This window comes from Pseudozyma flocculosa, assembly GCF_000417875.1.
Source record: "Pseudozyma flocculosa PF-1 unplaced genomic scaffold scaffold00002, whole genome shotgun sequence".
Classification (NCBI taxonomy): domain Eukaryota; kingdom Fungi; phylum Basidiomycota; class Ustilaginomycetes; order Ustilaginales; family Ustilaginaceae; genus Pseudozyma; species Pseudozyma flocculosa.
This window is the reverse complement of record NW_006920870.1, coordinates 1,046,796-1,073,036: the sequence shown is the minus strand read 5'-3', so window position 1 is coordinate 1,073,036 and position 26,241 is coordinate 1,046,796. Positions and strand designations below refer to the sequence as shown.

Genomic DNA, 26,241 nt, shown 5'->3' with positions numbered 1-26,241 from the left:
GGCTCACTACGCTCTCTCACGAAACCAAGCCCGGGCTGTAGTTCCCAGTCAAGTCTGGAATCGTGACGAATGCATCCGTCGCAGCTTCGTTCCGCTCGGGGTTTTTCGAGCCTGTCCGTGCAGGGACTACAATTCACAGAGTGACATGACCAGGTCGTTGAAGGCAAGTCGATATCGTGGATCCGCCCCCTGCCTGCTCTCGCATCACGGTGCGTCCAGGCCGAGCTCGCGCGTGAGGTCTGTGGTGGTATGTCGGGGAACAGAGAAAGGGCAGCGTCAGCGACACGGACGCTCGCGCCGAGTCGATGGGCAAAGGCGCAGGTCAGAGAGGGTTTCGACAGGACTACGCACCGGCTACATGCCTCTCGCGCTTCTCGAGTATAACGGCGTATCGGATCGACGGTTTGAGGTCTTCGCATGCCAGCTGATGGTCGGCGGCAGCACGATTGAGGAGACAGATAAAGGGGAAAAGGACGACTGGTCAGTCTGCGAACGGTAGGTCCGCCTCTGAAGTCCAAAGCGAAGCGACGACTCACCTTGATCAGGCGATCGACGGAGAACAGCCTCGAGGTCATCGAGTGCACCTGTCCGTAAAAGGCGGCGGCCGACGTGGTGGCGAGGAGCTCGGCCTCGTTCATCTTGAGGATGGCGACGGCGACGCGGAAGAGGATGACCATGCCCTCGACGAACATGACGTCCCACACGCGAAACAGGGTCTCGACGGGCAGGCAGTCGGTGTAGAGCGACAGGAACCACGCAAACGTCACGGCGGGCAGGTCGACGCCCAGGTCGGCCACGTGGGCCGACAGCGCCGGCATCAGCTCGTCGACGAGCTCGATGAGCACCCGCTGGTCCGCCTGCGACACGAGCAGGTGCGACGTGTAGTACTCGGACGGCAGGATCTTTTCGATGATGCACACCAGCACCCAAAAGGCCTCTTCCTCGGTGGCGTGCGTCAGCAGCAGCGTGGCGGCCAGGTTGTTCATGCCCTGGCAGTAGCCGCACGCCGGGTTGTACCATGAAAAGGCCACCAGCAGGCGCCGCAGCTTGGGCACGCCCTGGCCGTCGCCGCCGAAAAAGATGTTGGTCGGCATCGTCCGGTGCACGTCGAGGTCGATCTGCGTCAGGCACTGGTTGGTCTCGCCCTCGTGCTCCTGCAGCAGCTCCTGGTACCGCCCCGGCTCGTGGACCTCGTTGGCGCCGCTGCACTCGGCCCAGATCTTGGCCCGGTAGCACAGCGGGATGCCCGCCTGGCACAGCGAGAGGAACTGTTTCCAGTCCTCTTTGCCCGACTTGGTGGCGCCCATCCGGTTGATGCCCACCATCCCCTGCGACCAGTCCTCTTCGGGCGCCTTTTCTGAAGACGCCAGCGCCGCGATGCCGGTGGCGTGGTGCGACGAGGCAGAGTTGCGGCGGCCGTGCGATATCGAGCCCGCTCCGCTTCCGCCGCCCCCTCCGCTGCTGCTGCTGCCGGCTGTTCCGTTGACGCCGCCTTCGAGATTGGCGCGGCCGAGCCGCTCCTGCCGCCGCTGCAGGAAGTCGTCCCACTTGGCCTTGTGCGTCGTCTGCTGCTTGTCGTGCATCTCTTGCAGCTGGCCCAGCAGCCGCCGCACCGTCTGCGACGACGTCGGCTTGGTGGCCTTCTGCGCCGTGTCGGCGGAAGTGGCGGGTGCGACTTGCATGTCGGTGAGGCTCGAGGCCGGGCTGCTGCTCGTGGCTGCCGCTGCCAGGCCGGCGCGCTTGCCCCTCGAGGCTGGGCGCGACGTGACGCTGACGGACAGGGCCTCGGCCACCGGCTTTGAGTGCGAGAGCGAGAGCAGGCCCCTTTTGCTCTGGGCAGGCTCGACCGCCTTTGCCGCGGTGGCGCCGTCGCTCGGTGCAGACGAGATGCCCGTGATCGCAAGGCTTTCGCCCTCGCTGAGGTCCTCGACATCATCGCCGGCAGCCCCGTCGGCCAGGCTGCTGCGGTCGATGCTGGCCCGCTCGTCCTCGGTGTCGAGCTCGGTGTTGTCGGCTTCCTCCCTTTCCTCTTCGCTCTGGCTTTCGGTGCCGCCGCGGGCCCGCACACCGACGCGGATCCCCGTGAGGCAGGCAGGCGCCGGGGTGGCGGCTTTGCGCGCCTGGCGCAGCAGACGGATGTCGGCGGGCGTGGCGTCGTAGATGAAGCCGTACCGATCCGTCAGTAGCCCGGCATCGTCGTCGCTGTCCGTATCGTCTACTTCGTCAACGTCATTATCGTCGTCGTCGTCCTCGGCGCCGTCACGCTGAGGTTGCCCGTACCCTGCGGCTGGACCCTTGCCGCCGTAGACTTCGAACTCGTCGCCGGAGCTCTCCTCGTCCAGCGGATCCAGGCCGCCCGACCGTGGAGCGCCGGTATTGGTCCTGCGCGAGGGGCCGGGGCCGTCAGTCTTTCGCTGCTGTCGCTGCTGTCTCTTCTTCTTCTTGCTCCGCTTCTTTGCCAGCGTTGGCGGCGCAGCCTCGGAAGGCACAATGGCCTCGAGCTCGACCGCTGCTGCTGGCGGTCTTGGCAGACCCAGGGGGGCATCTGTTCCCTGCGCGTGCTCAGCACCGCCTGGCGTCGATGGAGCCGGTGCGTTGGACGCAGTGAAGCGGTAGGTGTCCGGCAAGCGAGTTACGTTTGGTTCGATCTGCTGCCCCGAGCCGTCCCGAGCAGGCGAGCGGGTATACCGGCCGAAGGCGCGGGCGAATGTGGTCGAGGGGGCCACTTTGGGGCCGCCGGCGACCTGGCCGACGGAAGCACGCTCCGCCTGGCCGATCGGGGCACGCTTGGCGTGGTCCTCGACCGTCTGGGTGAGCATCGCATGGGCCATTGACATCGGTCGGGCAGCGGCTCCCGAGGGCCTTCGTACGCCTGCCAACCTGGAGGGTTCCTCGACCATCTTGCCCTCGTCCCTTGCGCGTCCGACCAAGCTCGAGGCCAGCGAGGCGATCAGCTCCGATGTCTTCTTGCCGCTGTCGTAGAGCAGGCTCGACGGGTCCGGTGTCATGATCCGCGTTGCAAGAAAGATGGCCTTGAAATGGGTCGGTTTCGGCAGCACGTCCGGCGGCAGGCCGAGCTGAGCCTGCAGCTTCTCGGTCAGCGGCGAGGGCGGCTCTGACCCGATGGCCTCGTGCAGCGCCACGGGCATGCTCTTGCTCGAGCTGCGGCGGATGGCAATGGGACGGTCTGTCGGCGTCGAATCTGGCTCCTCGTCATCGCCTCTCCGAATGTTCTCGTCGGCAGACTGGCTCGTTTCGACAGACCCTGCGAGGGATCCCTTTGTCTCGACGGCCACGTCTGCGGCGGTCTCGTGCCGCTGCTCGCCCGTGAGGTCGCCGTTTGGCCTCATGGTGTCGGTGGATGCCTCTCCAGCGTGGCCGTGCGGGCGGTCCGCCGCTATCGGGGAAGCGGGTGGTTCCGGCTGAGCTTGAGGCTTCTTCCTCCGCCACGCCAGCGTCCCGAAGATGCCTAGGCCGGACCTCGACGAGGGTCGGCTAGCCTCCGCCGATTCCGCTCGAGGCACTGATGTCGATCTGCTGCGTGCCTGCGGCGATCCAAGCGCAACGGCCTCGGCCTCTCTCCGAGCAGCAGCTTTGCTGCCCTCCTCTGGCAGAGCCGTTGTCGACTTGGACTTGGTCGGCGCCTCGAACGGGTCGGGCTCTTCGCTCACCAGGCCCTCGGAGATGGTATGCCGGCCAGGGCTGGTGGCCTTGACGTTGCTGGGCGCCGTGCTGGCGGCTGCTTTGCGGCTGGTCCCGGATGCAGCCCAAGGCATGAGGCCGCTGGCCCATTCTCCTAGCCCAGCCGTCGAGGCAGTGCGGTAGGTGGTGCTCGCCGAAGACGACGATCGGACGGCTGGCGGCCTGGACACGTTGCCGGCCTTGCTCGACGGGCTGTTGACCGTGATCGGCGACCTCGAGGCGGACGTGATGCTGCTGATCTCGGCTCTCAGGTCGGCATGGCTGCCGCGAGTCCTTCCGTCGGATCGCTTCAGCCGATTGAAGCTCGACGCCGACGACGCCTCGGTTCTGAACGACGTGATCGACGGGGAGCGGTCCCGGCTGCTGCCGCCCAGTTGGCTGATGGCGCTCATCGAAGGCGAGGCGTCGCCGAGGCTGGCTCCGTACGCGCCCTCGAGCTCCTCGAGCATGGCCTCCTGCAACGACCGCGGCAGGCTGGCGGTGACGGCCGAGGCGCCCTTGTCAGCCTTATCGGCTGTTGTGCCGAAGTCGCGGCCAGTCTCGTTGGCAGCGCGATGGGCAGGTCCCACAGATGCGATCGTTTTGGGCGTCGTCAGGATGTGGCCATCGGCCTCGATCCGTCTTTTGGTGGCCTCGGCGTCGAACACGGGCGCACGCAGCAGGCAGCGGCTGATCTCGCCCTCCTTGATGCCGTGCTGAAGGCACAGCTCCTTGAGCGCCAATTCCCTCGACCGGTGCTGCTGATTCATGTACTCCACGGCCTCGTGATTCTTTGACCTCTCCTTGATGGCCGATGACTTTGCCTTGGCAGCATCGTCGAGGGCCTCGGATAAGGCAAAAGAGAGCGATCGTATGAGGGCGTGGGTGCGGGCCTGCACCTGCACGGCGGGGACGGCGGCCGCCTTTGGAGTTGGCGGCGCCCGGTGGCCCGAATCGGATAGCGAGTCGGTGCGACGCCGAGCCATGGGCGATGCTGCACCGGACGGCGGCCCGTCCCGATGCTGGTCGGTCCGGCTCGTCGCCCCGAGAAGGCTCTGCAACTCGCCATCCGACATGCCGTGCAACGTCCTTAGAATGTCAACACTGGGGCCTCTCCGCACCTCGTCGTCGCCCTCGCCGTCGTCGTCGGCGTCGTCGTCGGCGTTCGCCGCGGCCCTGAAGGCCGAGGGAGGCCGTGCGATGTATCTCCCTTCCGACGCCGCGGCGCGCCCGAATGGCGACAGTGCACCTTGGCGCTGGCTGGCGCGGGACGAAGCCCGTGTGGGTCGAGCAGTCGTCGGTTGTGGTGTCTGGCTCGCTGATCGCGAGGAGCTCTGGAAGCCGAGGGGCGTGCGCGCCTGCGGGGCCACCAGAGGAGGGGGTCGCCGCTTGGCAGCGGCCGAAGAGGGTGCAAGAATAGCAGCGAGCTCTGCGCTCGGCTCGTCTCGATGTTCAAGATGTTGTCCGTTGGCGGCAACGATCGAGCCGTTCGAGGCGTCGGCCTCGTTGTCGTCCTCTTCATGCTCGGTCATCGGCTCTTCTGTCCGTGCCGCACGTAGGGACGACGTATCCGAGTCGTAGCTCTCGGCCTGGCTCCGAGTCCGCGTCGGAGAAGCCGTGCCAGGGCGCTGGGTCGTCTCCAGCCTCTCCTGAAGGCCCTTGAGGTCGAAATAGCGCGACGGGCCGCTTGCGACCGGGGCTTCGACCCTCTGGCTCCAGAGTGGACGAGCTACGGCGGGTCGAGCGTCGGGCCGGGTCTCGGCAGCTCCGTCCAGGAGTAGCGGATGTGCCTCTGCGGTCCGGAGCGCTGGCCGGGCGGAGGAGTCGTCGAGCGGATCAGCCGTCGTAGAGGGCGGCCGGGACCCGGCGGCTGCAGCCGCTGAAGGCGCGTCCGCCGCGGCGTCGGAGAGCATCGCAAGAGGCGATGCAGGAGCGTGGCGAGCCAGTGGCAAGATTGAGATCCGCTCCTTCAAGCCGAGTCGGCGCGGGTCGACATGCGCGGTGAGCGGTCAAGACGCAGCTTGGTCGCGAGGGTAGATCGAGGGGCCGGTCTCGTCTATGTGCGGATCAGCATCGCCTTTGGCACACGCCTCCAGGTCAGTCTGGTGCTGCACGCGTCGGGCGGGGGGCCGTGGGCGTGTCGGAATGGCCGGCGATCCAGGATCTCTGTGTTGTGCTGTTGGCGACGCACCTGAACCGGTGCCGACAGTCGGAAGCGCCGATACGGGGCTCGGCGCAGCGGTGGCGAGTCGAGCAGAGAGGGGCGGGTGGACGAGTAGAGCAAGGTGGGCGCCGCTGGAGCCGCACGCGTATCGCACCTCGCTCACTCAGCGCGGCGAGCAAGCAGATAAGTTATCAGAGCAAGGGCGTTGTGCTAGCTGGCTGTGAATCTTCGGCCTGTTGCCGACAAAGGACCGCTGGCGGCTGGCACGGCAGCTGGGTATGGGTGTAGGCTTCGGCGTTCGGGGCGACGAGGCTGGGGCCTTCTGATGGCGGGCGATTGACCGGCGGTAGCGCCGCGTATCGAGCCGTGCCGAGGTCGAGGAGGGTATGGCGGCTAGGCAGGATGAGACAAGGCCGGTGGCGAGGCGGAGATCGCAGGCAGTAGAGTGATGGGCAGAGTGAGGTTGCAACGATGGCCTGCGGCGGGTCAGTCCGTGTTGCTGTCTGCCTGACTACTGTCCGTACGTGTGTTGCTCTGGGCCAGCGGGCAGGCCAGCAGAGGCCCGCCGGCGGTCTCAGCGGAGGCAGGCGACGCGGTTGCTCGGGCACGGCGCAGCGGGCTTGGCAGGCCGGGCAGGCAGGCGCTTGCAGCCCAAAGCAGCCCTGCCTGCCGCCGCCTTCCCAAAAAAGTGGAGCGGGGCGGCCCAGCAGGCTGGGCGGCCGGACCCTTCCTTCTCGCCAGCAGCCACCACCACCACCACGAATCTCTGTCCCGACCCCATAGAGACAACCGAGAGAGCAGCCAGCTCGCAAACCACGCCAACCCACCCTGCGTCGCCGCTCTTCCTGATCGCAACTGCCGCCGCCGCCGCCGCCGCCGCCACTCTACCGCCTCTGCCCACAGGACTCTACGATGGCGCCAGCCGCGGTCGCAGCAAGCGCATCGGGCGCCGCTGCCATGGCCGGCGACCCATCGTCGTCGGGCGAGGACCAGCTGACCATCGAGATGCTCGGCGCAGGCCAAGAGGTCGGGCGCAGCTGCTGCGTGCTCAAGTACAAGGGCAAGACGGTCGTCTGCGATGCGGGCGTCCACCCGGCCTACACCGGCCTCGCTGCGCTCCCCTTTATCGACGAGCTCGACTGGAGCACCGTCGACGCGCTCCTCATCACCCACTTCCACCTCGACCACGCCGCTGCACTGACCTACATCATGGAAAAGACCAACTTCCGCGACGGTACGGGGAAGGTCTACATGACGCATCCAACAAAGGCCGTCTACCGCTTCCTCATGTCCGACTTCGTCCGCATCTCCAACGCCGGCACCGACGACAACCTGTTCGATGAGAACGAAATGCTCACATCCTGGAGGCAGATCGAGGCCGTCGACTACCACCAGGATGTCTCCGTCGGCGGAGGTTTGCGCTTCACACCCTACCACGCCGGCCACGTCCTAGGCGCCTGCATGTACCTCATCGAGATCGCAGGCCTCCGCATCCTCTATACGGGCGACTTCAGCCGGGAAGAGGACCGGCACCTGGTGCAGGCAGAGGTGCCTCCGGTGCGGCCCGACGTGCTGATCTGCGAGAGCACGTACGGCGTGCAGAGCCTGCCCCCGAGAATCGACAAGGAGGAGCGCTTTACCGGTGAGTGCGCGGCGGCCCAGGACATACCCCCCAGATGCGCCAGCTGCGTGAGTCGTGTACGCTGACTGCAGAAGACGCCATCCCTCCTGTCCTCGCTGCTGCTCGCCAATAGCCCTGATCCACAGCATCGTACGGAGGGGTGGCCGAGTGCTGCTGCCAGTGTTCGTGCTGGGCCGAGCGCAGGAGCTGCTGCTGCTCCTCGACGAGTACTGGTCGCAGCACCCGGAGCTCCACTCGATTCCGGTCTACTATGCCTCGTCGCTGGCGAGAAAGTGCATCGCCGTCTACCAGACCTACATCCACACCATGAACGACCACATCCGCAGCCGCTTCAACCGCCGCGACAACCCGTTTGTCTTCAAGCACATCAGCAACCTGCGCAGCCTCGACAAGTTCGAGGACAAGGGGCCGTGCGTCATGATGGCCAGCCCGGGCTTCATGCAGAGCGGAGTGAGCCGCGAGCTGCTGGAGCGCTGGGCGCCCGACAAGCGCAACGGCCTCATCGTCAGCGGATACTCGGTCGAGGGCACCATGGCGCGCAACATCCTCAACGAGCCAGACGAGATCATCGGCATGAACGGCCAGAAGATCCCGCGGCGGATGTCGGTCGACTACATCTCGTTTTCCGCCCACGTCGACTATACGCAGAACGCGCGCTTCATCGACGAGGTCAAGGCCCAGCACGTCGTGCTCGTCCACGGCGAGCAGAACAACATGAGCCGGCTGCGCGCCGCGCTGCAGAGCAAGTACAGCGACCGGTCCGAGGACGTCAAGATCCACACGCCGCGCAACTGCGAGCCGCTCAAGCTGCGCTTCAAGGCCGAGCGGACGGCCAAGGCCATCGGCCTGATCGCCTCCAAGCCACCCGTCCAGGGCGGAATTATCGATGGCCTGCTCGTCTCCAAGGACTTTGCCTACACGATTCTCGATCCAAAGGACCTGACCGACTTTACGGGGCTCAGCACGAGCACCATCATCCAGCGGCAGCGAATGGCGCTGGCCGTCAGCTGGGAGATGGCGCGGTGGCACCTCGAGGGCATGTACGGCAAGGTGGTCGAGGGGCTCGACGTCGAGGGCCTGCGGACGATGCGGATCATGGGCGCCGTCGACGTCAAGCAGAGCGGGCCGCACGAGCTGACCGTCGAATGGGTTTCGAGCGTCGCCAACGACATGGTGGCCGACTCGGCCGTGGCGCTGCTGCTCGGCGTCGACAGCAGCCCAGCCTCGGTCAAGATGACAATGCACTCGCACAAGCACGACCACGGGCACGGGCACGTCGATGGCGAAGAGGGCTCGCGAGCCAAGGTGGAGAGAGCGGCGACGCCCGACGCGCCAGCGTCGGCGCGCAAGGTGGCTGCCGACGTCGTCAACCCGTACTCTGAGGCCGCGCTGCCAGTCAAGCAGATCTCGATCGACGAGCAGCGGGACAGCGAGGCGGAGCAGACGGCGCTCCACTACGACGTTGCCAAGATGGAGCACATTGCGGCCTTCCTCGAGGCGCACTACGGGCAAGTGGAAGAGGTGCTGATCGGAGAGGGTGTCGCCAACAACGATGCGGCGGAAACAAACGGCCACGTCGAGGAGGCGACGACCACGACAGCAGCAGCGGCGGCGCCCGATGAGGAAGGTTTTACGATCAAGCCAGACCCGGATGCGGAAGAGATGATGCCGCCGGCATCGGCAGACGTGGTCAAGGCGGATGACGGCGCAGGGAGCGACGCGATCAAGGCTGGAGCAGCAGACGGGAACGGCGACGGGGATGAGACGATGGCAGACGCCAACGGGGCGACGCCACCGCCGCCGCCGCCGAGACCGCTCGTCGAGTGCTTTGACGGGCCGCCGCGCGCCGGTCTGCGGGTGATGCTCGACGACCAGGAGGCGGTGCTGGACGTGTCGAACCTCGTCATCCTCTCGACGTCGGACCAGCTGCGCTCGCGTGTGCTCCACCTGACGAAGTTGGCGTTGCGCACCATGACGAGCCTCGACGAGAGCTTTGTGCTGCCGCAGCAGCTGGGCAGCAACGTCTTCATGGGCAAACACGGCGTGCCTGCCGACCTGGCGGCGATCAAGGCGGAAGACGAGGCCGAGGCTGGGGCGGCGAGGTCTAAGGACGAGACCAAGATGGTGGAGGGGTGACGGGGGCGAGACACTGTACGCCGAAGCTGTTCCTTGACCATGGCGCGCTCCAGAGGGGGCCAGCAATCGGCATCGAACTGTTCTACATGATTCCGGAGTGGAAGGCGTGCGTGTAGGGGCCTGCACACACTTTTGTCGACGCCTTCAATATGTACTTTTCCATGCAGCAGCAACCTATGTATCGTTGCCGCTGGCCTACACACCATCGGTTGGGTCTTGATTTCTGCCCCACCTCCAGCCATCGGAACGCCTGCCGGTCGTGTCGGCCTGAAGCAACACGCCCGCCGCACTCGATCGCGACCATGCATCCCTTTGAACGCCCACCTCATCAATCTCCCACACGGCCTGGTGGGGGTCCATGAGAGGGGGCACCAGCTTCCGGGGGTTGCCGTCGTTCGGATCAGATGCTGTTCCACCCACTTCTGCACCGTTCATGTCCGCAAGTGGGTCGAAATGGCGACAGGAGTCCCCCCTCCCTTCCTCGCTCGTTGCAGTCGCAGCGGTCGACTTGACGAAAGGTATAAAGAGAGGCGAGTTTGTCAAATTGCACCTCCCCTTAAGTAACACACACACACACCAACCGCGTCTTGTCGATATCCACTACGTTGCTGAAAGCTGCCAGTTAATTGCGAACGTGGGTCAATCCGTGTTGATCCATCTCGCTCCTCCGTCCTAGACCGACATCGACTCACCCTTTCCCCGCCCTTGACCTTTGTGGCTTCGGGACCACGGCATTCAGGATGGAGCACACCTTCAAGTCGGTCCTCGTCCTTGCCGTCGTCGGCCTGGCCGCGTTCGAGGGCGCAAGCGCCACCATCTGGACCTTCGGTGACGCTCCCACGCCGTGGTGCAAGGCTACGACCAACAAGCCCCCCGGTACCGTGGCATCCAACATCCACTGCCAGTACGGCCTTCCATCGGCGCTGGTGGGCAGCGGAGGGACTGAAAACCGCTGCTTTGGCGATGGTTTCGAGGCCGGCCAGGTGTCGGACAGGCAGGCGTTTTGTAAATGGTGCAGCCTGGTCGGAGGCGAGCCTCACGGTTGCTGAACGGACGATCGAAGGGCTTCACAGTCGACGGGACTAGCCTTCACAAGGATCCACCGACGCGGGTCAAGCAGGACGGTGTCAGCTCGATGCCATGGGCGAGATCCTATCTGTCGCGGTTCCGAGAAGTCTATTGTGAATCTGATGCGAGCGAGGCTTGCCGTTGCGTGCGTGTGGCGAAACAGAGTGATGGTTACAAGTACAGAGGGCACGTCCGAACGGTAGGCGGTGGCGGTAACGCAGGTTGAGGGGCAAATTTCGAGACGTTGAAGTGCGAGGCAAGGCGGGGCGGGGCGGGGCTAGAGGCCTTCCTCCTTGAGCTTCAATGCCTTGGCGGGTGCTTCGATCTGTAGCGTGGGCATCGGTTGCGCAGCGAAAGAAACAAGATTCCAGTTCGTCAGCACTTGAAGAGCGAAATATCTCCTTTGCTACTGCTACAGCTACTGCTGCTGCCGCCGTCTCCAAGCGGGTGGGTTACGCACCTTCCTGACGAGGTCAGCAATACCGACACGGACGGCCTTTTCGTCAAACTGGAGCGTCTGCTTGTTGCGGTAGGTGACGGTGATGCACTGGTCCTGGTCGCGGGATACGGTGGTGGCCTTGATCTCGGGCAGGTCCATGCCCGCGGCCGGGGGGCGCGCGGGGAGGCGTGCGAGAAAGAGGCGGAGCGAGCGCGCCGACTGCGACGACGAGAGCGGCGCAAAGCTCAGGTGCACCGATGTGATCTGGCGCAGTGACGAGGCGGGGAGCGACATCGTTTGTTGTTGCTGTTGTGCGGCGGGATGAGGGGCAGAGAGAGAGAGAGAGAGAGGAGGGGTGTGAGGTTGTCGGGAGGAATGATGTGGAAGAGGCGGGTCTGGAAGAAGTGGGGCGAGCGCAGCCAACGATGTGCGTGTGGGTTTTGCCCCGAGATGGCGGAAAGCGGCCATCGTGTGGTTCCTGTCGGCCGAGAGAGGCCGTCCCTCCACCTCGACGACCAACCGCCAACCCGCCTTTGGCCCCCCGACCCTTTCCCTTCCCCTCTCATCATCACCTACCCTTCCCTCACCGCCCACGCACGCACGCACGCACGACCATGGCGACGGCAACTCCGCAAGCGAGAGCCGCAGCAAAGGTGACGACGACGCCGATACCCGCGCACCTCCTCCCCGTCGTCCCAACACGGCAGGACAGCTTCACCACCCCGGACGGGCACACGACCGAGATCCTGGCACAGGCCTTCCAGGACCGCATCCTCATCCTCATCACCCAGGTCGGCAAGGTCGGCTGCCTCGTGGGTGTCCTTGGAGTTCCTGACGTAGCGTGGCGCAGGACCGCTGCTGACTCCCTCCTCTCCATTTTGCGCCGCGTCTGCTGCCAGATCCAGTCGCAAACACCCACATCCCTCTTCCAATCCTCTTCCCACCTCGACGATCCAAGCGACGCCGACGCGGACGCAGACACCGCTCCAACCCTGCCACCACCATCATCCTCCACCACCCTCTCGCACCTCTTTGGAACGCCGCCGCACGGCTACGCGACGCTGTACGACCTCTACGTTTCGCAGGTAGCCGCCATCGTCGCGGCCGACCTCGCAAAGTCCTACCAGGACTCGGCCGGACAGCGTCCCGTCGTCGTCGGACTCGGCCTCAAGGTGCTGCCCAGACAGTCTGGTACCGATGGTGGCGATGACGACGACGACGGCGGCGATGAAATGGCGGTGATGCTGGGCGAGGCTGAGCGCAAGCGGTTCCTCGAGATCATGATGAGGGTCGCGGGTTGTCGCGTCTGGTAGTCCGATGCGCGGTCGAGGTGTATATCCAAACTATCCTTGACTAAGCGAACGAGGGCGAAAGGTACAGGTCCGGATCTACACGGCAAGCATAAAAACAGCGAAGTTGAAAGACCGGGGGGCGATGGCGAGAGAAGAGACTCTGAGCGGCAAAAGAGGCGCAGAGTGCTGGCGAGTGGAACGAGCAGGCGGCCGACGACCACCTCACTGCTTGCCGAGCTGGATGGCCTCTGCGTTGCTGACGACGGTGACGGTGTTGTCGGTGCCTTCGTCCTTCTTGAAGGCTGGCGGCGCCCCCATGCCCTGCGAGCGGAGGCCCGCCGATCCCAGCTGGCCCGCCTTGACCATGGCCAGGCCGAGCGTCGAGACATTGATCTCGACGTTGGAGGAAAAGTGCGAGACGACTCCGGTCAGCTTCTGCCGGAGCGCGTCGATGGGGTGGCAGAATTGGGGCGAGGGGGGGAAAGGGGCCACTGTCAGTCGAGGTCGGCCGCGCGAGATGGCCTGTCTGCTAAGCGACGCCTCTGGACTCACGCCAAAGATGGTCTCGAGAGCCCTGGGCTGCTTTCGCTCGGCCTGGGCGAGGAAGCCGGGGCGAAAGATGATGACGTCGCTTGCGAGCTTGGCCAGACCTTCCTCTGTGAGGCCCTTTGATCGCGGGTAGAGAAAGAGGCTAGACGAGTTGGCGGCCTGCGACGAGCAGTAGACGATCGTCTTGTCCGCCGCCGGCTTCGTCGTCGTCGTCGTCATCGTCGTCGTGGTTGAGCCGGTGAGTGCAGCCTGTGCCGCGGCGAGGACGTACTGCCTGTCGATCTTCTCAAACGCCTGTGCCGAGCCGGCTTCGGCCCTGGTGGTTCCGAGTGTGATGAAGACGACGTCGGCGCCGACCTGGCTCAGCTTTTCGGCTTCGGCCTGGTCGCCCGAGAGGAGCTTGTCAAAGTCGAGCGGGTGCTGCGCAAACGACTTTTCCGGCGAGACGGTGGGCGTGGGCATCTGCGACGTGGGTCTGACGAAGGCGTGGACGCTTGAAAAGGACGACGAGGGCGAGAGGAGCGCCGAGAGGAGCGGCTTGCCCACTGCGCCCGTCGATCCGAGGCTGTGGTGGGCGGGGTGTGTGAGAGGGGAGGCCAAGACAGGGAGTCAGCCAGGGCGTAGAAGATGAGCAGGGCATGTCGGCCGGGACCAGGGTTGGATACTTGCACGATGGCCGTCTTCTTTGCGGATGCTGCCATGTCGGTCATGCTGCTTGCTACGGTGTTACTGCGGTTGCTGCTGCTGCTGCTCGCCTGGTAGTATGTGGTATTGAGATGGTGGTGGCAAACGGCTTCGCATGAAGCATCAACCTGGCGTCGGCGTCGGGCTGGCTTGGCCTGGCTTGGCTTGCCTCCACCGCAAGCGCCCGCCTCAGCTTGCTTTTGTTTGGTTGCCACGCGTGAAAAGGGGGCCGAACCCCCAGCTCGACGGCGGATCGGGCCGTCGCCGTCGAGCCAAGCTCAATTTTCGGAAGACGGAACGAAGTTCGGCAATCTCTCCCCTCGGCTTGCAACTTTTCCACGGCGCCGGCGAAGAAGCCGAAACAGGGTTGGGGGTCGAGCCTGAGCCTACCTGGCCATGCAGCTTCGGAGATTTGGTACCGTCGGCTGGGCCGTGGCCTGGGCGTGGCCAGCTGGGCGGGGCTGCATGTCCATCGTCATGCCACGCCCAACAAAGCAACAGGCTAGGCTAGGCAACGGCGTGCCTCTCTTTGCGGCCTGGCTCCGCACCGGGGATGCCGCGCTGCCCTTCAACTGACTCTGCACTTCTTCTCGTCTAGGCCCGTCGTTGATCTTGCTTGCTCGCCTCCTCTTCCTTCTTCCCACTCCAACCACCACCACGCCCCCCACCACCACCAACACCACCCGTCGGCATGTCCTCCTCGTCCAAGCCCGCCTTTGACCCGTCCGAGCACCCGCACCGGCGGTACAACCCGCTCACTCGCTCGTTTGTCCTCTGCTCGCCCCACCGCACCAAGCGGCCCTGGCAGGGCGCACAGGAGTCGCCCCAGACCACACAGCTGCCCGCCTACGACGAAAAGTGCTACCTCTGCCCCGGAAACGACCGCGCAACCGGCGGCAAAAACGACCGGTACGAGAGCACATTCTTCTTTGAAAACGACTATGCCGCCCTCATGCCCCTCGACGTCGAGCAGAGCAGCGGTGAGGAGCAAACGCCAGACTACAGACACGCATCATGAGGGCGGCTCGCCGCTCACACCGTTCTACTTTGCTCGCCCCCCTTTGGCCATCACAGACGCCGACTCGCACCCGCTGCTGCGCATGGAGCCGGCGCGCGGACGGTGCTATGTCATCTGCTTCCACCCCTCGCACAACCTCACCCTCGCCCAGCTCTCGACGGCGCCCTACACGGCCGCGACCCACATCGTCCCCATCATCCGCGCCTGGCAGGACCTCTACCTGCGCATCCCCGCCGAAAATCCGTTCGTCAAATACGTCCAGATCTTCGAAAACAAGGGATCCGCCATGGGCTGCTCGAACCCGCACCCGCACGGCCAGGTCTGGTCGCTCGACTACATCCCCGAGGAGCCGGCAAAGGAGCTCGAGTCGCAGAAGGCCTGGGCACTCGACGCCGCCAACGCCGAAGAGCGCATCAGCCTCGGCGTCCGCGACGACAAGGGCCGCCCCTCGCTCCTCCTCACCATCGCCAAGCTCGAGCTGACGTCCAAGGACCGGCCGCGCGTCATCTGCGCAAACGACGACTTTGTCGCCATCGTCCCCTTCTGGGCCGTCTGGCCGTTTGAGGTCCTCGTCCTCCCCGCCAAGCGCCAGATCCCCGCCATCTCGGACCTCTCGTCCGACGAGGCCGCCTCGCTCGCCCAGATCCTCGGCGAGGTGGCGTGCCGCCTCGACAATGTCTTCCAGTGCTCGTTCCCCTACTCGATGGGCATCCACCAGCGTCCCGTCGCCGCCTCGGCCTCGGCCTCGTCGGCGAGCGCCGGCGCATGCAACCACGGCCATGGTCACGGCGACGACGACAGCTGGGACTACGCACAGTTGCACATCCACTTCTACCCGCCGCTGCTGCGCAGCGCCAGCGTGCGCAAGTTCCTCGTCGGCTTTGAAATGATGGCCGAGCCGCAGCGCGACCTCACGGCCGAGCAGGCCGCCAAGCGCATCCGCGACTGCGACACCACCCACTACCTCGCCAAGCTCGCCCAGTAGCGGCGGCGGCGGCGGCGGCGGCGGCGGCGGCGATTAGGTGGTCGTAGAAAGAATGAAAAACGCCCCTCATCTATTCCCGCCCCTCATGCTGCGTCTAGGGGGTTGATCTACTCTAGCGAATGTACGACGATGCGGCCCCGCTTCTTTTCTCCGTGCTGCACCGGCGCCCCCGTCGCATGGGACGGCGCAGGCCTGCCTTCCTTCCACACGCTCCACTCCCTCTTTTCCGTCCCCGTCCCCGAGGCGTCGCCCGGGCCATACTCGGACTCGAGGCCGGTCCAGGGCTGCGCGCGACCCCGGAACGTGGCGTGGCACAGGTCGACGAGGACGTGCATCGTCTCGAGGGCCGACACGGTGCCGTCAAACGAGCGGCCGGGTAGCAGAAAGGGGAAATCGGAAAAGGCAGTATGCTGGCTGGCGTACGGTTTGGCACCGTACGCCTCTTCGTCGACGTACCGCCAGGCGGGCCTTGGTGCGACGGCGTCGAGGTCGCGCTGCCGCCGTTCCGAGACGAGGATCTGGCGCGCGCAGTCGGCGAGGTCGGTAGCGACGATATCGGGCGTGCCGAAGACGTCGTGGCAGGCGTAGTGCTCCTCGTACGTCACCCAGGCCGTCTTGAAGCCGGCGCGCTTGGCCGCGTACAGGTCCCACTTGTGGGACGCGACGAACCACAGCCCCCGTTGGCCCGCCCGCTTGTCGACGCGCTGCAGCACCTCGTCGTACACGCGCATGTCGGGCTTGGCCACCTCGATTTCGTCGCAGCTAAACAGCCCCACCCCCTCGCCTACGCTCGTCGCATCGCCCTTAGCCGTCGACGACGACGGCGATGGCGAAGACGAAGATGAAGATGAAGGAGAGGGCCGCACGTCGAGGTCGCCGCCATCAATGTCTCCGAGGACGCGGAGGAACGAAGACCGGCCCAGTTCGAGGCTGCCGTTCGTGGCGGCCCACAGATCGACCTTGGTGATCGAGGGATGCAGTGTCCCCTCGCCGCGTCGATCGCGGTAGATGGAGCGGAAGGTATCCTCCATCCCCGGTCGAGGCGCAAGCCGCTTGAGCGAAGCCATCATGGCATCGACGACCTCATCGCCGTACGGGTTGACGAGGGCGTGGTCACCCGATCGATCCAGGCCGGACCCGGCTTGACTCAGCGCGTCTCCGCCGTTGCTGGCGCGGGGAAGGAGGCCGGCCTGAAGCAAAACGCGCGGCAGCGTCGCTTTGAAGACGGCGCCGATGGGTGTGTAGCCGCCGGACACGGAGCGATAGGTGAAATCGCGCTGGGTCGCGTGGAACCAGTCCATGACGATCAGCTCGGCCGTAATGGGTGGCACGCCGCCGCCCCCGCCGTCGCCGCTGCTGGCGTCGGGCGAGAGCTGCGAGGGAAAGAGCGAGACGAGCGCCTCGGTGGGCGCGGTGAGCGAAAAGAGGGTGCCGAACATGTCGTGCACGACGACCAGCCGGTTCGGGTCGCTCTCGTCGCGCTGCGGTGAGGCGGCCGCAGTCGCCGCGGGCACCGCCGCGGCGTCGGTCGTCGGCTCGGCAGAGAGGGTGCAGAGCCACCCCTGTCCCGTTGCGGCCCGGGCGCCTTTCATGATCTCGACGACGTCGGCCATGTGGCCCTTCCAGCAGGTAAAGTGCTCGCTGTTGATCGTGTACACGGGCCGCCTGACCGGGCGCGCCTTGAGCGAGTCGAGCTCGATGGGCTCGACCCAGGGGTCCATGAGGAGGGCTCGCGAAAAGGGGCAGTCGTCGCGGCGCACGACTTCGAGCGCCGTCGCCGCGCCGAACGAGTGGCCGGCGATCCAGGGTCGGTCGAGGTCGAGGCGGTGCGCAAAGGTCGCGATGGCGTCGAGCAGCGGCTGCGTGGGCGAGCGCGTCGAGGAGTGCGCCACGGCGAGGCCATCGCCGGCGTCGATGCGGCGGAGCACCTGGAGCGCCGCGGCGACCTCGGCCTGGCGATGCTCGAGCTGGGCGCGTCGGAAGACCATCGGATCGGGCTTCTCGGCCACTTCGTCGGGCCGAACGTAGGTCTTGGCCGTCGAGGTGGGTGCAGAGCCGCCGCCGCCAGAGAACCAGCTCCACAGTCCTCGGGACGCCGCGCCGTCCCTGTCTGCGCTGCCGCTCGGGTGGAGGGTCGTGGTACACGCCGCAGTACCGTCGCGGTGCTCGATGGCGGCCACTATGTTGCCCCGGGCGGCCAGGCCGATGCAGAGGGTCGAATAGGTGGTCCTCGTTCCGCCGAGACCGTGGCTGAGGACGATGGTCGTCGTCCTCGTCCTGTCCTTTTCTTGCCGATACAGGGGTTGGTGGGCGAGGCACGGCAGACGCTGACCCACGACGCCCCACGCGGGCAGCACGATGGCCGGCGCGAGGAATTTGGGCACGCCGGCGTACTTGAGCAGGCCCGTGATCGACCTCAGTTTGGGCGGTTCGAGCCACGATGGGCTGTCGTGTCCGGCTTTGGACGTCGACGACGAGGTGGTGGAGGGCGGCACATCGCAGGGGTAGTAGAGCGTAAGCAGCACGGTCGACGTCGAGAGGACAGCGCCGCCGCCGTTGATATCGGTGTACTGTGGCGAATGGATGGGCGTGTCGAGCGGCACCTCCAGCGTCAGCGTCGATACGCCGTACGGCGACGAGGCGCGGGGGCGAGGCAGCGACATCCTCGTCGCCAGTCTATGGAGGAGCAGGGTGAAAGAAGTAGTCCCGGGGGGTGTGGACGGCGCTGCGGTTGTGGGACGGTCTAGGCGATGCTGATGGTGGTGGTCGATATGGACGGTGAGGGACAGGGCCCTCCAGGCCTAGGCTATGCGGGGATGACAGATGGTTTGGCTTGCTTCCCGCGTCTGTGGCCGCCCCCTAGCCTGACCTGGCCTGTCCTGGCCTTGGTCGGCTTCGCGGGCTTTCGTCGCACCGCCAGGCCGGGCATCGCATCAGCGAGCGGCACGAGGGCGGCGTTCCTGGCTGCCTCGGCCAGGCGCTGCACCAACCGGCTTTTGGAGCGCCGGCGTCCGGACGCCAAGAGTGGAGGCGGCTAGGGTGATGCGGCCCTAACCCCGCCCGCTCCCTCCGCGGCGCGGTCCTCACACGACAGAGCAGGATATTCGCGTGACCCTTTGCTTCATTCGCGCGTCTATGGATGGAAGGGGGCAAAGGTGGGGGTGTGGGACAGGACGGCGTGCGCGGCAGAGAGCCTACTTCTACTGCGCCGCCGTCGCCGGCCCCTGAAAACCCCCGTGGTGGGAGGATTGGCGAAGAGGAAAGACCTTGGAAAGGCAGGCAGAGCGGCCGTGCTGAGCTCCGGCCGCATCTGAAAGGGAAAAGAGAGGGGGAAGAGAGTGTCCACGTCGTCGAGAAAGAAGCGGGGGCCGTGAGAGGCGGGCGTCGAGCGGGGTCACCGGGATCACGGGAGAGAAGACAAGAGTACAAGGGTAGGGGAACCGGGGCGAGAGGCACGGAGACGGAGAGAAAGAGACAGAGATGCTGCAGGGTGGGTGAGCGGAGATCGAGGCGAGGGAGACGCGCCTCACTTCTTGAGCGTGCCCATGACACGGGCGGGCGTGGCCATCTCGATGTGGAAGTCGTCGGCGGGGTGCCTGTACAGGCCGGCCTTGAGACGGCGCTGGTCGATGTGGTGGCCAATGAAGCCAATCGAGCGGCCCAGGGTAAAGATGCCGTTGAGGAAGCCGTACGACAGGTAGTCGCGCGCCTCCTCCATGGTGAAGGCGCCCGAGTCGCGCAGCAGGTCGACGAAGCACACGGCAAGGCAGCCGTCGACGTTGAGGATGAGCGTGTCCTTCTTGGCCGTCGTCACCTTTTCCACGGCGAGCGCGTAGTCGAGCATCTTGTGCGACGGGAAGTTGTTGAGCACAAAGTCCTTGACCACCTGCACGCGGTAGTCGGGGTTCGACACCGACTTGATCTTGTGGCCGATACCGGGGATGAGCTTGTTGCTCCTCCTCATGACGTCGACGTACTCGCGCGCCGTGAGGCCGCGGTCAAAGGCGTTGGAGAACTCCTTGGCGGCGTCGTCGAGCGCACCGCCGAAGCGGTCGCCGATCGTCAGCAGGCCCGACACGAGCGACGAGATCAGATCCTTGCCGGCGCGCGACGTGATGATGGTGTTCATGGCACCGGACACGGCGGGGCCGTGGTCGGCGGTGAGCATCAGGGCCATCTCGATAAACTTGGTGCAGTAGTCGGGCAGGCGCCTCTTGAACCACAGCAGCGAAATGACGCCGCCGATGCCCATGCCGGACTCGAAGACCTCGGAAATCTTGACGCCCGAGTACATGAGCTCGGATCCGCGCTCGTCGGAGATGGTCGAGATGAAGGCGGCGGGCTTGCGCACCATGCCGAGCTCCTGGGCCCACTTGTAGTCGATCGGGATGGCGGGCGCGGGGCGCTCGGGGACGGGGACGACGCTGCCCGAGGCGACGAGCTTGTTGTACACCTCGCGCAGCACGACGGGCAGGTCCTCGAACGTGTCGGGCACGATGAAGCCGGCGGCCTTCATGGCGGCGTTCTTGGCCGACGCCGTCTCCATGTCGCTGTTGGCCATCGAGCCGGCGTGGCCGAACTGGACCTCGGTGGTGAACATCTTGGCGCACGTGCCGATGGCCCACGCGACGATGGGCTTCTTGATGATGCCCTGCTTGACGGCGTCGATGACGCGGTACTCTTCAACGCCGCCCACCTCGCCGAGGAGGACGAGGAACTTGCAGTTGGGGTCCTGCTCGTAGCGCAGCAGGTGGTCGATGAACGTCGAGCCGGGGTAGCGGTCGCCGCCGATGGCGATGCCCTCGTAGGTGCCGTTGGTGGTGATCGAGAGGATGTTGTTGAGCTCGTTGGACATGCCTCCGGACTTGGAGACGTAGCCGACCGAGCCGGGGCGGTAGAGCTTGGACGAGAGGATGTTGTCCATCATGCCGCCCGAGTTGCCGATGCGGAAGCAGCCGGGCTTGATGCCGCCGACGGTGGCCGGGCCGATGATGAGGACGCCGGCCTTCTTGGCGCGGTGGAGGATCTCGCGGGCGTGGCGCTCGGGGACACCCTCGGCGATGAGGGCGAGGGCGCGGATCTGGGGCAGCTCGAGCACCTCGAGCGTCGACGAGTAGACGGAGCGGCTCGAGGCAAAGTTGACGACGACGTCGGCGTCCGGGTGCTTGGCGACGGCCTCCTTGATGCTCGTGTAGACGGGCAGCAGCGTCTCCTTGGTGCCCCAGTAGAACTTCTGGATGTGGTGGCCGCCGAAGGGGTAGATCATGGCGGCGACCGAGGGCGTGGCGCGGCCGCACGAAAAGTCAAAGTCGAGCATGCCCTGGATGGCGCGCGGCTGCAGGCCGTAGACGAGCGAGCGCGTGTTGGCGTCGAAGGGCAGGTAGGCCGGGCGCTGGCTGCCGGAGGCGGCCGCCGAGGCGCCAAAGTGCACAATCTGATCCTGCGGCTGCACGCGGGCGCCGGTGGCGGGGTCGACGGCGCCGGTGAGCTTCTCCTCGGCCTTGGCGCCGTTGGCCGAGACCTGGACGGCGGGGCTCTGGGCGCCCGAGGGCAGCGCGTTGGCGCTGGTGCTGGCCAGCGTCACCTCCTCGAGCGTCTTGACGCCGAGGGCGAGCGGGACAATGTCGGTGATGTGGGTCTCGGGGCCAAACACCTGGATCTCGACGCCGAGGTCCTCGCCGAGGAGGCGCATCGCCTTGAGGCCCTCCTGGTAGTTGGGGCCACCACGGCGGACAAAGATGCGGACGCCGTGCTTGGCGAGCGCCACCTTGTACTCCTTGAGCGCGCGGATGATGCCCTTGAAGGTCGAGGCGACGTTGGTGAAGTTGGCGATACCGCCGCCGATGATGAGCAGCTTGCCCTGCGGGTTGACCTCGCCGCGCGTCATGAGGTCGAGCAGCGTCTTGGCGTACTCGAACGTCTGGCCCTCGGAGGGCGCTCCGGAGTACTCGCCGTAGTTGGCCAGCTCGTGGGCGTAGCCGTGGGCGGCGATGGCGTCCGAGTAGACGACCGACGCACCACCGCCGGCGACCATGGTCCAGATCCTGCCGGTCGGGTTGAGGACGGTGAGCTTGAGCGAGGCGCCCGTGCCGGCGTCGAGCTTGGCAATGTAGGCCTCCTCCTTGGTCAGGTCACGGCCGAAGGGGGCGGGCCAGTACATGGGCGGGCCGCGGTCCTCGCCCTTGTTGGTCTGGACCTGGCCGATGGGGCTGTCCATGTAGACCGAGGGGTCGCGGGCAATGGCCCACTTGGGTCCGCAGATGAAGTCGGCCGTCTGGTCGAGCTTGGCGGCCATGTCGAGGTAGGCAATCTGGCCATCGTCGGTGGCGACGAGCGGGTTGATCTCCAGGTAGGCAAAGTGCAGGTCGACGTAGACGCTGTACAGGCGGATCAGGAAGTCGGTCAGGACCTCGCGCTTGGCCTCGGGCACGCCGACGAGCAGAGTCTTGGTCCACTGCTCGCGCAGCGGGAACGCCTCGCTCGGGTCTGCGGGGATCAGGAGCTTGAGCGCCTTGGCGTCGACATCGCCGACGTCGACACCACCCTCGTGGGTGAAGAGAATCCAGTCGCCCTCGCGCGCAGAGTTGATGCAGACGTAAAACTCGGTGTCGGCCGGGTGCGGGCAGAAGGGCTCGACGATGAAGTTGTTCAGGGTGCCCGTCACGGTCTCGACCTGCGCAGGGTCGGCGACAGCAGCGGCGGAGGCGTGGGGATCCACGCAAGCGAGTCAGAAAAAGGCTGTCACGGCATCCGACGACTGCGCCACGCGTTGCCCGTGCTCACCTTCTGGGGCTTGCCAGCACGCTCCTGGATCCACTGCTTGGCGTCGGCCCATTCCGTGTTGAGCTTGAGCAGGCCCGCCTTGCCACGGCGCTTGATAAGCTGGTCGGGCTTGGCGACGAGCTTGGTCGTCTTGACCCACGACGGCAGCGAGCTCTCGTCGGTGATGGTGTTGGTGGCCGGGTCCCAGGCGATCTGGGCGACCTTGGGCGCGGGCGCAACAAAGTCAGAGTTGACCTTGATGTCCGGGTGCGCCAGAGGCGACCTGGGCAGCCAGTAGTTGACCAGGAGCTTGGCGTCGAATTCGCGGATGGCTGAGGAGGGGCGAGGCGCGAAGAGAGAAGGCCGAAGCGCAGGTCAGTCGCGGTGCTCGTGCGCGGTCGACTGAAGACAGCGGACCAGCCGCAGAGCCGTGCAATGGCAGCATAGCACATGCGAGGACGGCAGGCAGACCACGGTCGCGAGCCGACTCGACCGCAACGCCGAGGCCGTGCGCATGCCGCAGCTCTCTCTCTCCCTCTGTTTCTCGCCGAGTCGGCGCGTGCGGCGCGTCAAGCTGCCGCTAGCCAGCACACGGCCTAGCGCTCCGTCGTCCGCTCGCTCGCTCGTTCATTCCCTCGCTCGACTACGCACCTTTGGAAGACATGGTGGTTTGTGTATGTGAGGGGGGGAGTTGGGAACGATCTCAGCTAAGTGATGTTCGTAGGAGGAGAGGACGGGCGCGTCGGGACGTGGGGCTAGGCAATGACCCGGAGTATCGACGGCAGCAGCGAAGGAGGGTGAGATGGTAGTGGTGGCGGCGAAGGATGGGAGGAGAGGATGGGCGAGTGAGGGGGATCGAGGATGGAAGGGGCGTGGAGTCTATTATACAGGGCCCTGGTTGGCGGACCACTGGCTGGCAGCTGAGCCGCCTTCCGTTGGGGGGGACCAAGGTGTGGCCCCTGCGTGCAGCAAATTTGGGTCCACCCTCACTGGCCTGCCTCGACCTTCTCTCTCTGACCCTGGATTTCTTCCAACGCTCCGGTTGGCCTGCGTGCGCGTGCCCGGCTGGAAGGGCAGCAAGCCGGGTGGGTCGCCCGCCTTCCGCCCTTGTCGTGGCTCTCTGTCTGTCTGTGGTATTTGCTTTTTGATCTTTTCCTGACGCGGGCGGACCGCAAGCTAGCCCTACGCACGCCCAAACCACCTGACCTTGGCCACGCCGGCCCATTTCATATGCGGACCGCCAGAGCATGCCGTATCGTATCGTTCGACTCGGTCCTCTCTCCAGAGGAGTCTGACTGCCAGAGCCGCAATCAGCTCGATCAGAGAGAGTGTGTGGAAGACGCGATGGGTTGACGCCGTCGTCTCGCTCTCGATCTGCTCAACAGCAAAAGCTCGCTGGACATGTCGTTGGCTCCCGAGAACCTTGCCGCCTGCTCGCTTGACCTGCTCGGAAGTCGATCGCTGGGAGCGCTTTCAGATACGGCACCCGAAGGCAGAAGGCAGGCAAGAGGCCGCGCGTCGGGACCGAAGCCGAGCCGGCGCCGGCTGCCCGGCTGGCTGCCCGGCTGGCTGGCTGGCTGGCTGGGCGGGCCAGACCGAGCGGTGTTGATCTGTTGGGGAGTTGGGGACAGGCGGTGCCCTCGCTTTTGGACTCGCCCACCGCGTTTCGCCCAGATGGGCGGCGGACTTTGACCGAAGCCAAGGCAACGAAAAAAAAATCGACGCAAACGGACGCCACCGCACCCTCTTCTGACTGGACGGAGGGTTGGGGCGAGCGAGCGGGCGGCCTGCACCTTGCCTCCCACCGCTGCGCCAGGCTTGCCCTCGGAGTGATCAACGAGGGCAGCCAGCAGGAGAGTCGGTCCGGCGGCGTCGTGCAAGGCTTGGTCTGCAGGCCTTCAGACGTGTGGACAAAGGCAGGCACAGCCGCACTGGTCGAGCGAGCGAGCAGCCACCTTCGCGGCCCGCCGTCGGCGCGTTTCGAGATCCCTGCTTTTTGATCTGCAGCCGACGAGGTGGCCCCATCTTGCTTGTTCGTTCTTGCAATCGATCGGGAGATTGGCCCATCGGGATGATCTGCTGTCGGCTTCCCGGAATCGGGAGGAGCAGCGGCGTCGCCTGCGTCTTCGTCCGGGCCGGACAGGAAATTCTCCTGTCATCCGCCGGCATGTCAGCGCACCGCTGCCGCTGCCCGTGTGTACGTGTACGTACAGCGGAGAGGCTTCCCGGACCATGGTCTCCATCAATACGGCCAAGGTTGCACCACTAGGTCGGCCGGGCCGCCACCCAAGCGCTCCATTGCGATCCTCGATTGATTCACGGAGGAATGCCAGCCAGCACGGCACGGCAGTGGCTGCGCCGTGACCCCGTGCAAGACGAGCTCGGGTCGCCCCGTTAGCGGCGCCGCACCTCCCCCGGAGCTCGTCTTCCGGAGCCAGCTAGACGCCCCACTCATTTGTGCCATCGGCGACTAGACATGATGGCATATAAACATGGCCCTCGGCGACGACGAGACTGCCTCTTGTTCCCATCCTCACCATCACCCTCATCCTGATCTCTGTCTGCCAGCTTGCTCATCCCCCAACTCACCCTCTGCACGACCAACACCCGCACGCGCTCACCCACCATGTCTGGATCCAGCGAAACCAAGACGGCACTCATCCTAGGCGCGTCGCGCGGCATCGGCCGTGCCCTCGCCCTCGACCTCAAGGAGCGCGGCTGGAACGTCATTGGCTCGGTCCGCAAGCTCACCGAGATCCCCGGCGTCCGCATAATCCAGCTCGACCTCAACGACGAAAAGAGCATCCAGGCCGCCTCTGCTGACTTCCCGCCCATCGTGAGTCGCTGTGGTGGTCGCAACGCTGTCGGAGCGTGCCTTGCTGATGATGGCTCTCGCGTCTGGCCATCCTGTCCCCCCGGTTGGCCCGCCTGGCCTGTAGGACCTGCTCGTCGTGAGTGGTGCGATTGCCGGCACCGAGAACCTGCTCGAGACGTCGTCGGAGCACCTGCACCACTACCTCGACACCAACGTCGTCGGCCCGCACCGCGCCGTCCAGGCCTTCCTCCCCGCGCTCCGACGCGGCAACAAGAAGCAGATTGTGCTCATCTCGAGCATGCTCGGCAGCAACGAAATCATGTTCGGACGCGACATGGAGCTCTTCTCAGGTCCCTACGTGAGTGCTCCGCCCTCCGGACAGTCGAGGCGGTGGAGAGATGGAGTAGTCTCGCTGAGCGTCCCTTTGTCGATCGTCCTCTTCTTGCCCGCCTGTCCGAATCCAGTCGATCACCAAGGCCGCTCTGAACATGATGGCCGTCCTGCTGCACAACTACCTGCAGAAAGATGGTTTCACCGTCATTCCCATCCACCCCGGTGAGTGGCCACCGCGAGGCCTGCGCGCTTGACCCCTGCCGCCCGGATCGCTGACACTCGGGCCTCCTTTTCGCTATGTTGCTCTTCGCAGGCTGGGTCGACACGGACCTCGGCAAGCTCGCCGGCCCCGGTGCCATGCCCATCAGCGAGAGCGTCGGCGGCATCGCGGGCGTGATTGAGGACCTGACGCCCGAGAAGAGCGCCAAGTTTGTCAACTGGAAGGGCGAGCCCATGCCGTGGTGATGGATGGGCGACGCTGCGCGCCCAGTTCCGCAAGCCCCGCTGTTACGATTCCCGCGACGGACGATGGACGATGAACTGACGTTGAGAAATGACAAACGAAGCGACGGTTAGAACGAGTGCGCCTTTGGACGATATGATGCTGTCGAAGTCGAAGAGGGGAGCCAGCTCGGGGAATCGAGGGCGGAAGGCAGGCCTGCCGGCGTCGCTT

The 26,241-nt window shown here is 65.6% G+C and overlaps 9 protein-coding genes across 9 annotated transcripts; 4 read left to right on the top strand and 5 right to left on the bottom strand.

Moving 5' to 3' along the window:
- Positions 1-204: 204 nt before the first annotated feature.
- On the bottom strand, positions 205-5,594 carry PFL1_01007 (uncharacterized protein; the record flags this gene model as incomplete). The annotated part of the gene is made up of 3 exons (XM_007878507.1): positions 205-239; positions 352-424; positions 537-5,594. The coding sequence occupies 3 exons, from the start codon at positions 5,592-5,594 to the stop codon at positions 205-207; spliced, it is 5,166 nt and encodes a 1,721-aa protein (XP_007876698.1).
- Positions 5,595-6,757: 1,163 nt separating this feature from the next.
- PFL1_01006 (uncharacterized protein) lies at positions 6,758-9,623 on the top strand (the record flags this gene model as incomplete). Its single annotated transcript, XM_007878506.1, has 2 exons — positions 6,758-7,487; positions 7,600-9,623. 2 exons carry the CDS (start codon positions 6,758-6,760, stop codon positions 9,621-9,623), a joined length of 2,754 nt encoding a protein of 917 aa, XP_007876697.1.
- A 1,345-nt stretch (positions 9,624-10,968) lies between these two features.
- Positions 10,969-11,424, bottom strand: PFL1_01005 (uncharacterized protein; the record flags this gene model as incomplete). Its single annotated transcript, XM_007878505.1, has 2 exons — positions 10,969-11,016; positions 11,152-11,424. The coding sequence occupies 2 exons, from the start codon at positions 11,422-11,424 to the stop codon at positions 10,969-10,971; spliced, it is 321 nt and encodes a 106-aa protein (XP_007876696.1).
- Positions 11,425-11,744: 320 nt separating this feature from the next.
- Positions 11,745-12,443, top strand: PFL1_01004 (uncharacterized protein; the record flags this gene model as incomplete). The annotated part of the gene is made up of 2 exons (XM_007878504.1): positions 11,745-11,942; positions 12,030-12,443. The coding sequence occupies 2 exons, from the start codon at positions 11,745-11,747 to the stop codon at positions 12,441-12,443; spliced, it is 612 nt and encodes a 203-aa protein (XP_007876695.1).
- Positions 12,444-12,644: 201 nt separating this feature from the next.
- PFL1_01003 (uncharacterized protein) lies at positions 12,645-13,433 on the bottom strand (the record flags this gene model as incomplete). The annotated part of the gene is made up of 2 exons (XM_007878503.1): positions 12,645-12,857; positions 12,975-13,433. The coding sequence occupies 2 exons, from the start codon at positions 13,431-13,433 to the stop codon at positions 12,645-12,647; spliced, it is 672 nt and encodes a 223-aa protein (XP_007876694.1).
- Positions 13,434-14,346: 913 nt separating this feature from the next.
- PFL1_01002 (uncharacterized protein) lies at positions 14,347-15,658 on the top strand (the record flags this gene model as incomplete). The annotated part of the gene is made up of 2 exons (XM_007878502.1): positions 14,347-14,635; positions 14,730-15,658. The coding sequence occupies 2 exons, from the start codon at positions 14,347-14,349 to the stop codon at positions 15,656-15,658; spliced, it is 1,218 nt and encodes a 405-aa protein (XP_007876693.1).
- A 107-nt stretch (positions 15,659-15,765) lies between these two features.
- Positions 15,766-18,321, bottom strand: PFL1_01001 (uncharacterized protein; the record flags this gene model as incomplete). The annotated part of the gene is made up of 1 exon (XM_007878501.1): positions 15,766-18,321. One exon carries the CDS (start codon positions 18,319-18,321, stop codon positions 15,766-15,768), a length of 2,556 nt encoding a protein of 851 aa, XP_007876692.1.
- An 863-nt stretch (positions 18,322-19,184) lies between these two features.
- On the bottom strand, positions 19,185-23,084 carry PFL1_01000 (uncharacterized protein; the record flags this gene model as incomplete). The annotated part of the gene is made up of 3 exons (XM_007878500.1): positions 19,185-22,331; positions 22,442-22,752; positions 23,072-23,084. 3 exons carry the CDS (start codon positions 23,082-23,084, stop codon positions 19,185-19,187), a joined length of 3,471 nt encoding a protein of 1,156 aa, XP_007876691.1.
- A 1,962-nt stretch (positions 23,085-25,046) lies between these two features.
- On the top strand, positions 25,047-26,033 carry PFL1_00999 (uncharacterized protein; the record flags this gene model as incomplete). The annotated part of the gene is made up of 4 exons (XM_007878499.1): positions 25,047-25,256; positions 25,360-25,593; positions 25,700-25,790; positions 25,882-26,033. 4 exons carry the CDS (start codon positions 25,047-25,049, stop codon positions 26,031-26,033), a joined length of 687 nt encoding a protein of 228 aa, XP_007876690.1.
- Between the last annotated feature and the right edge of the window lie 208 nt (positions 26,034-26,241).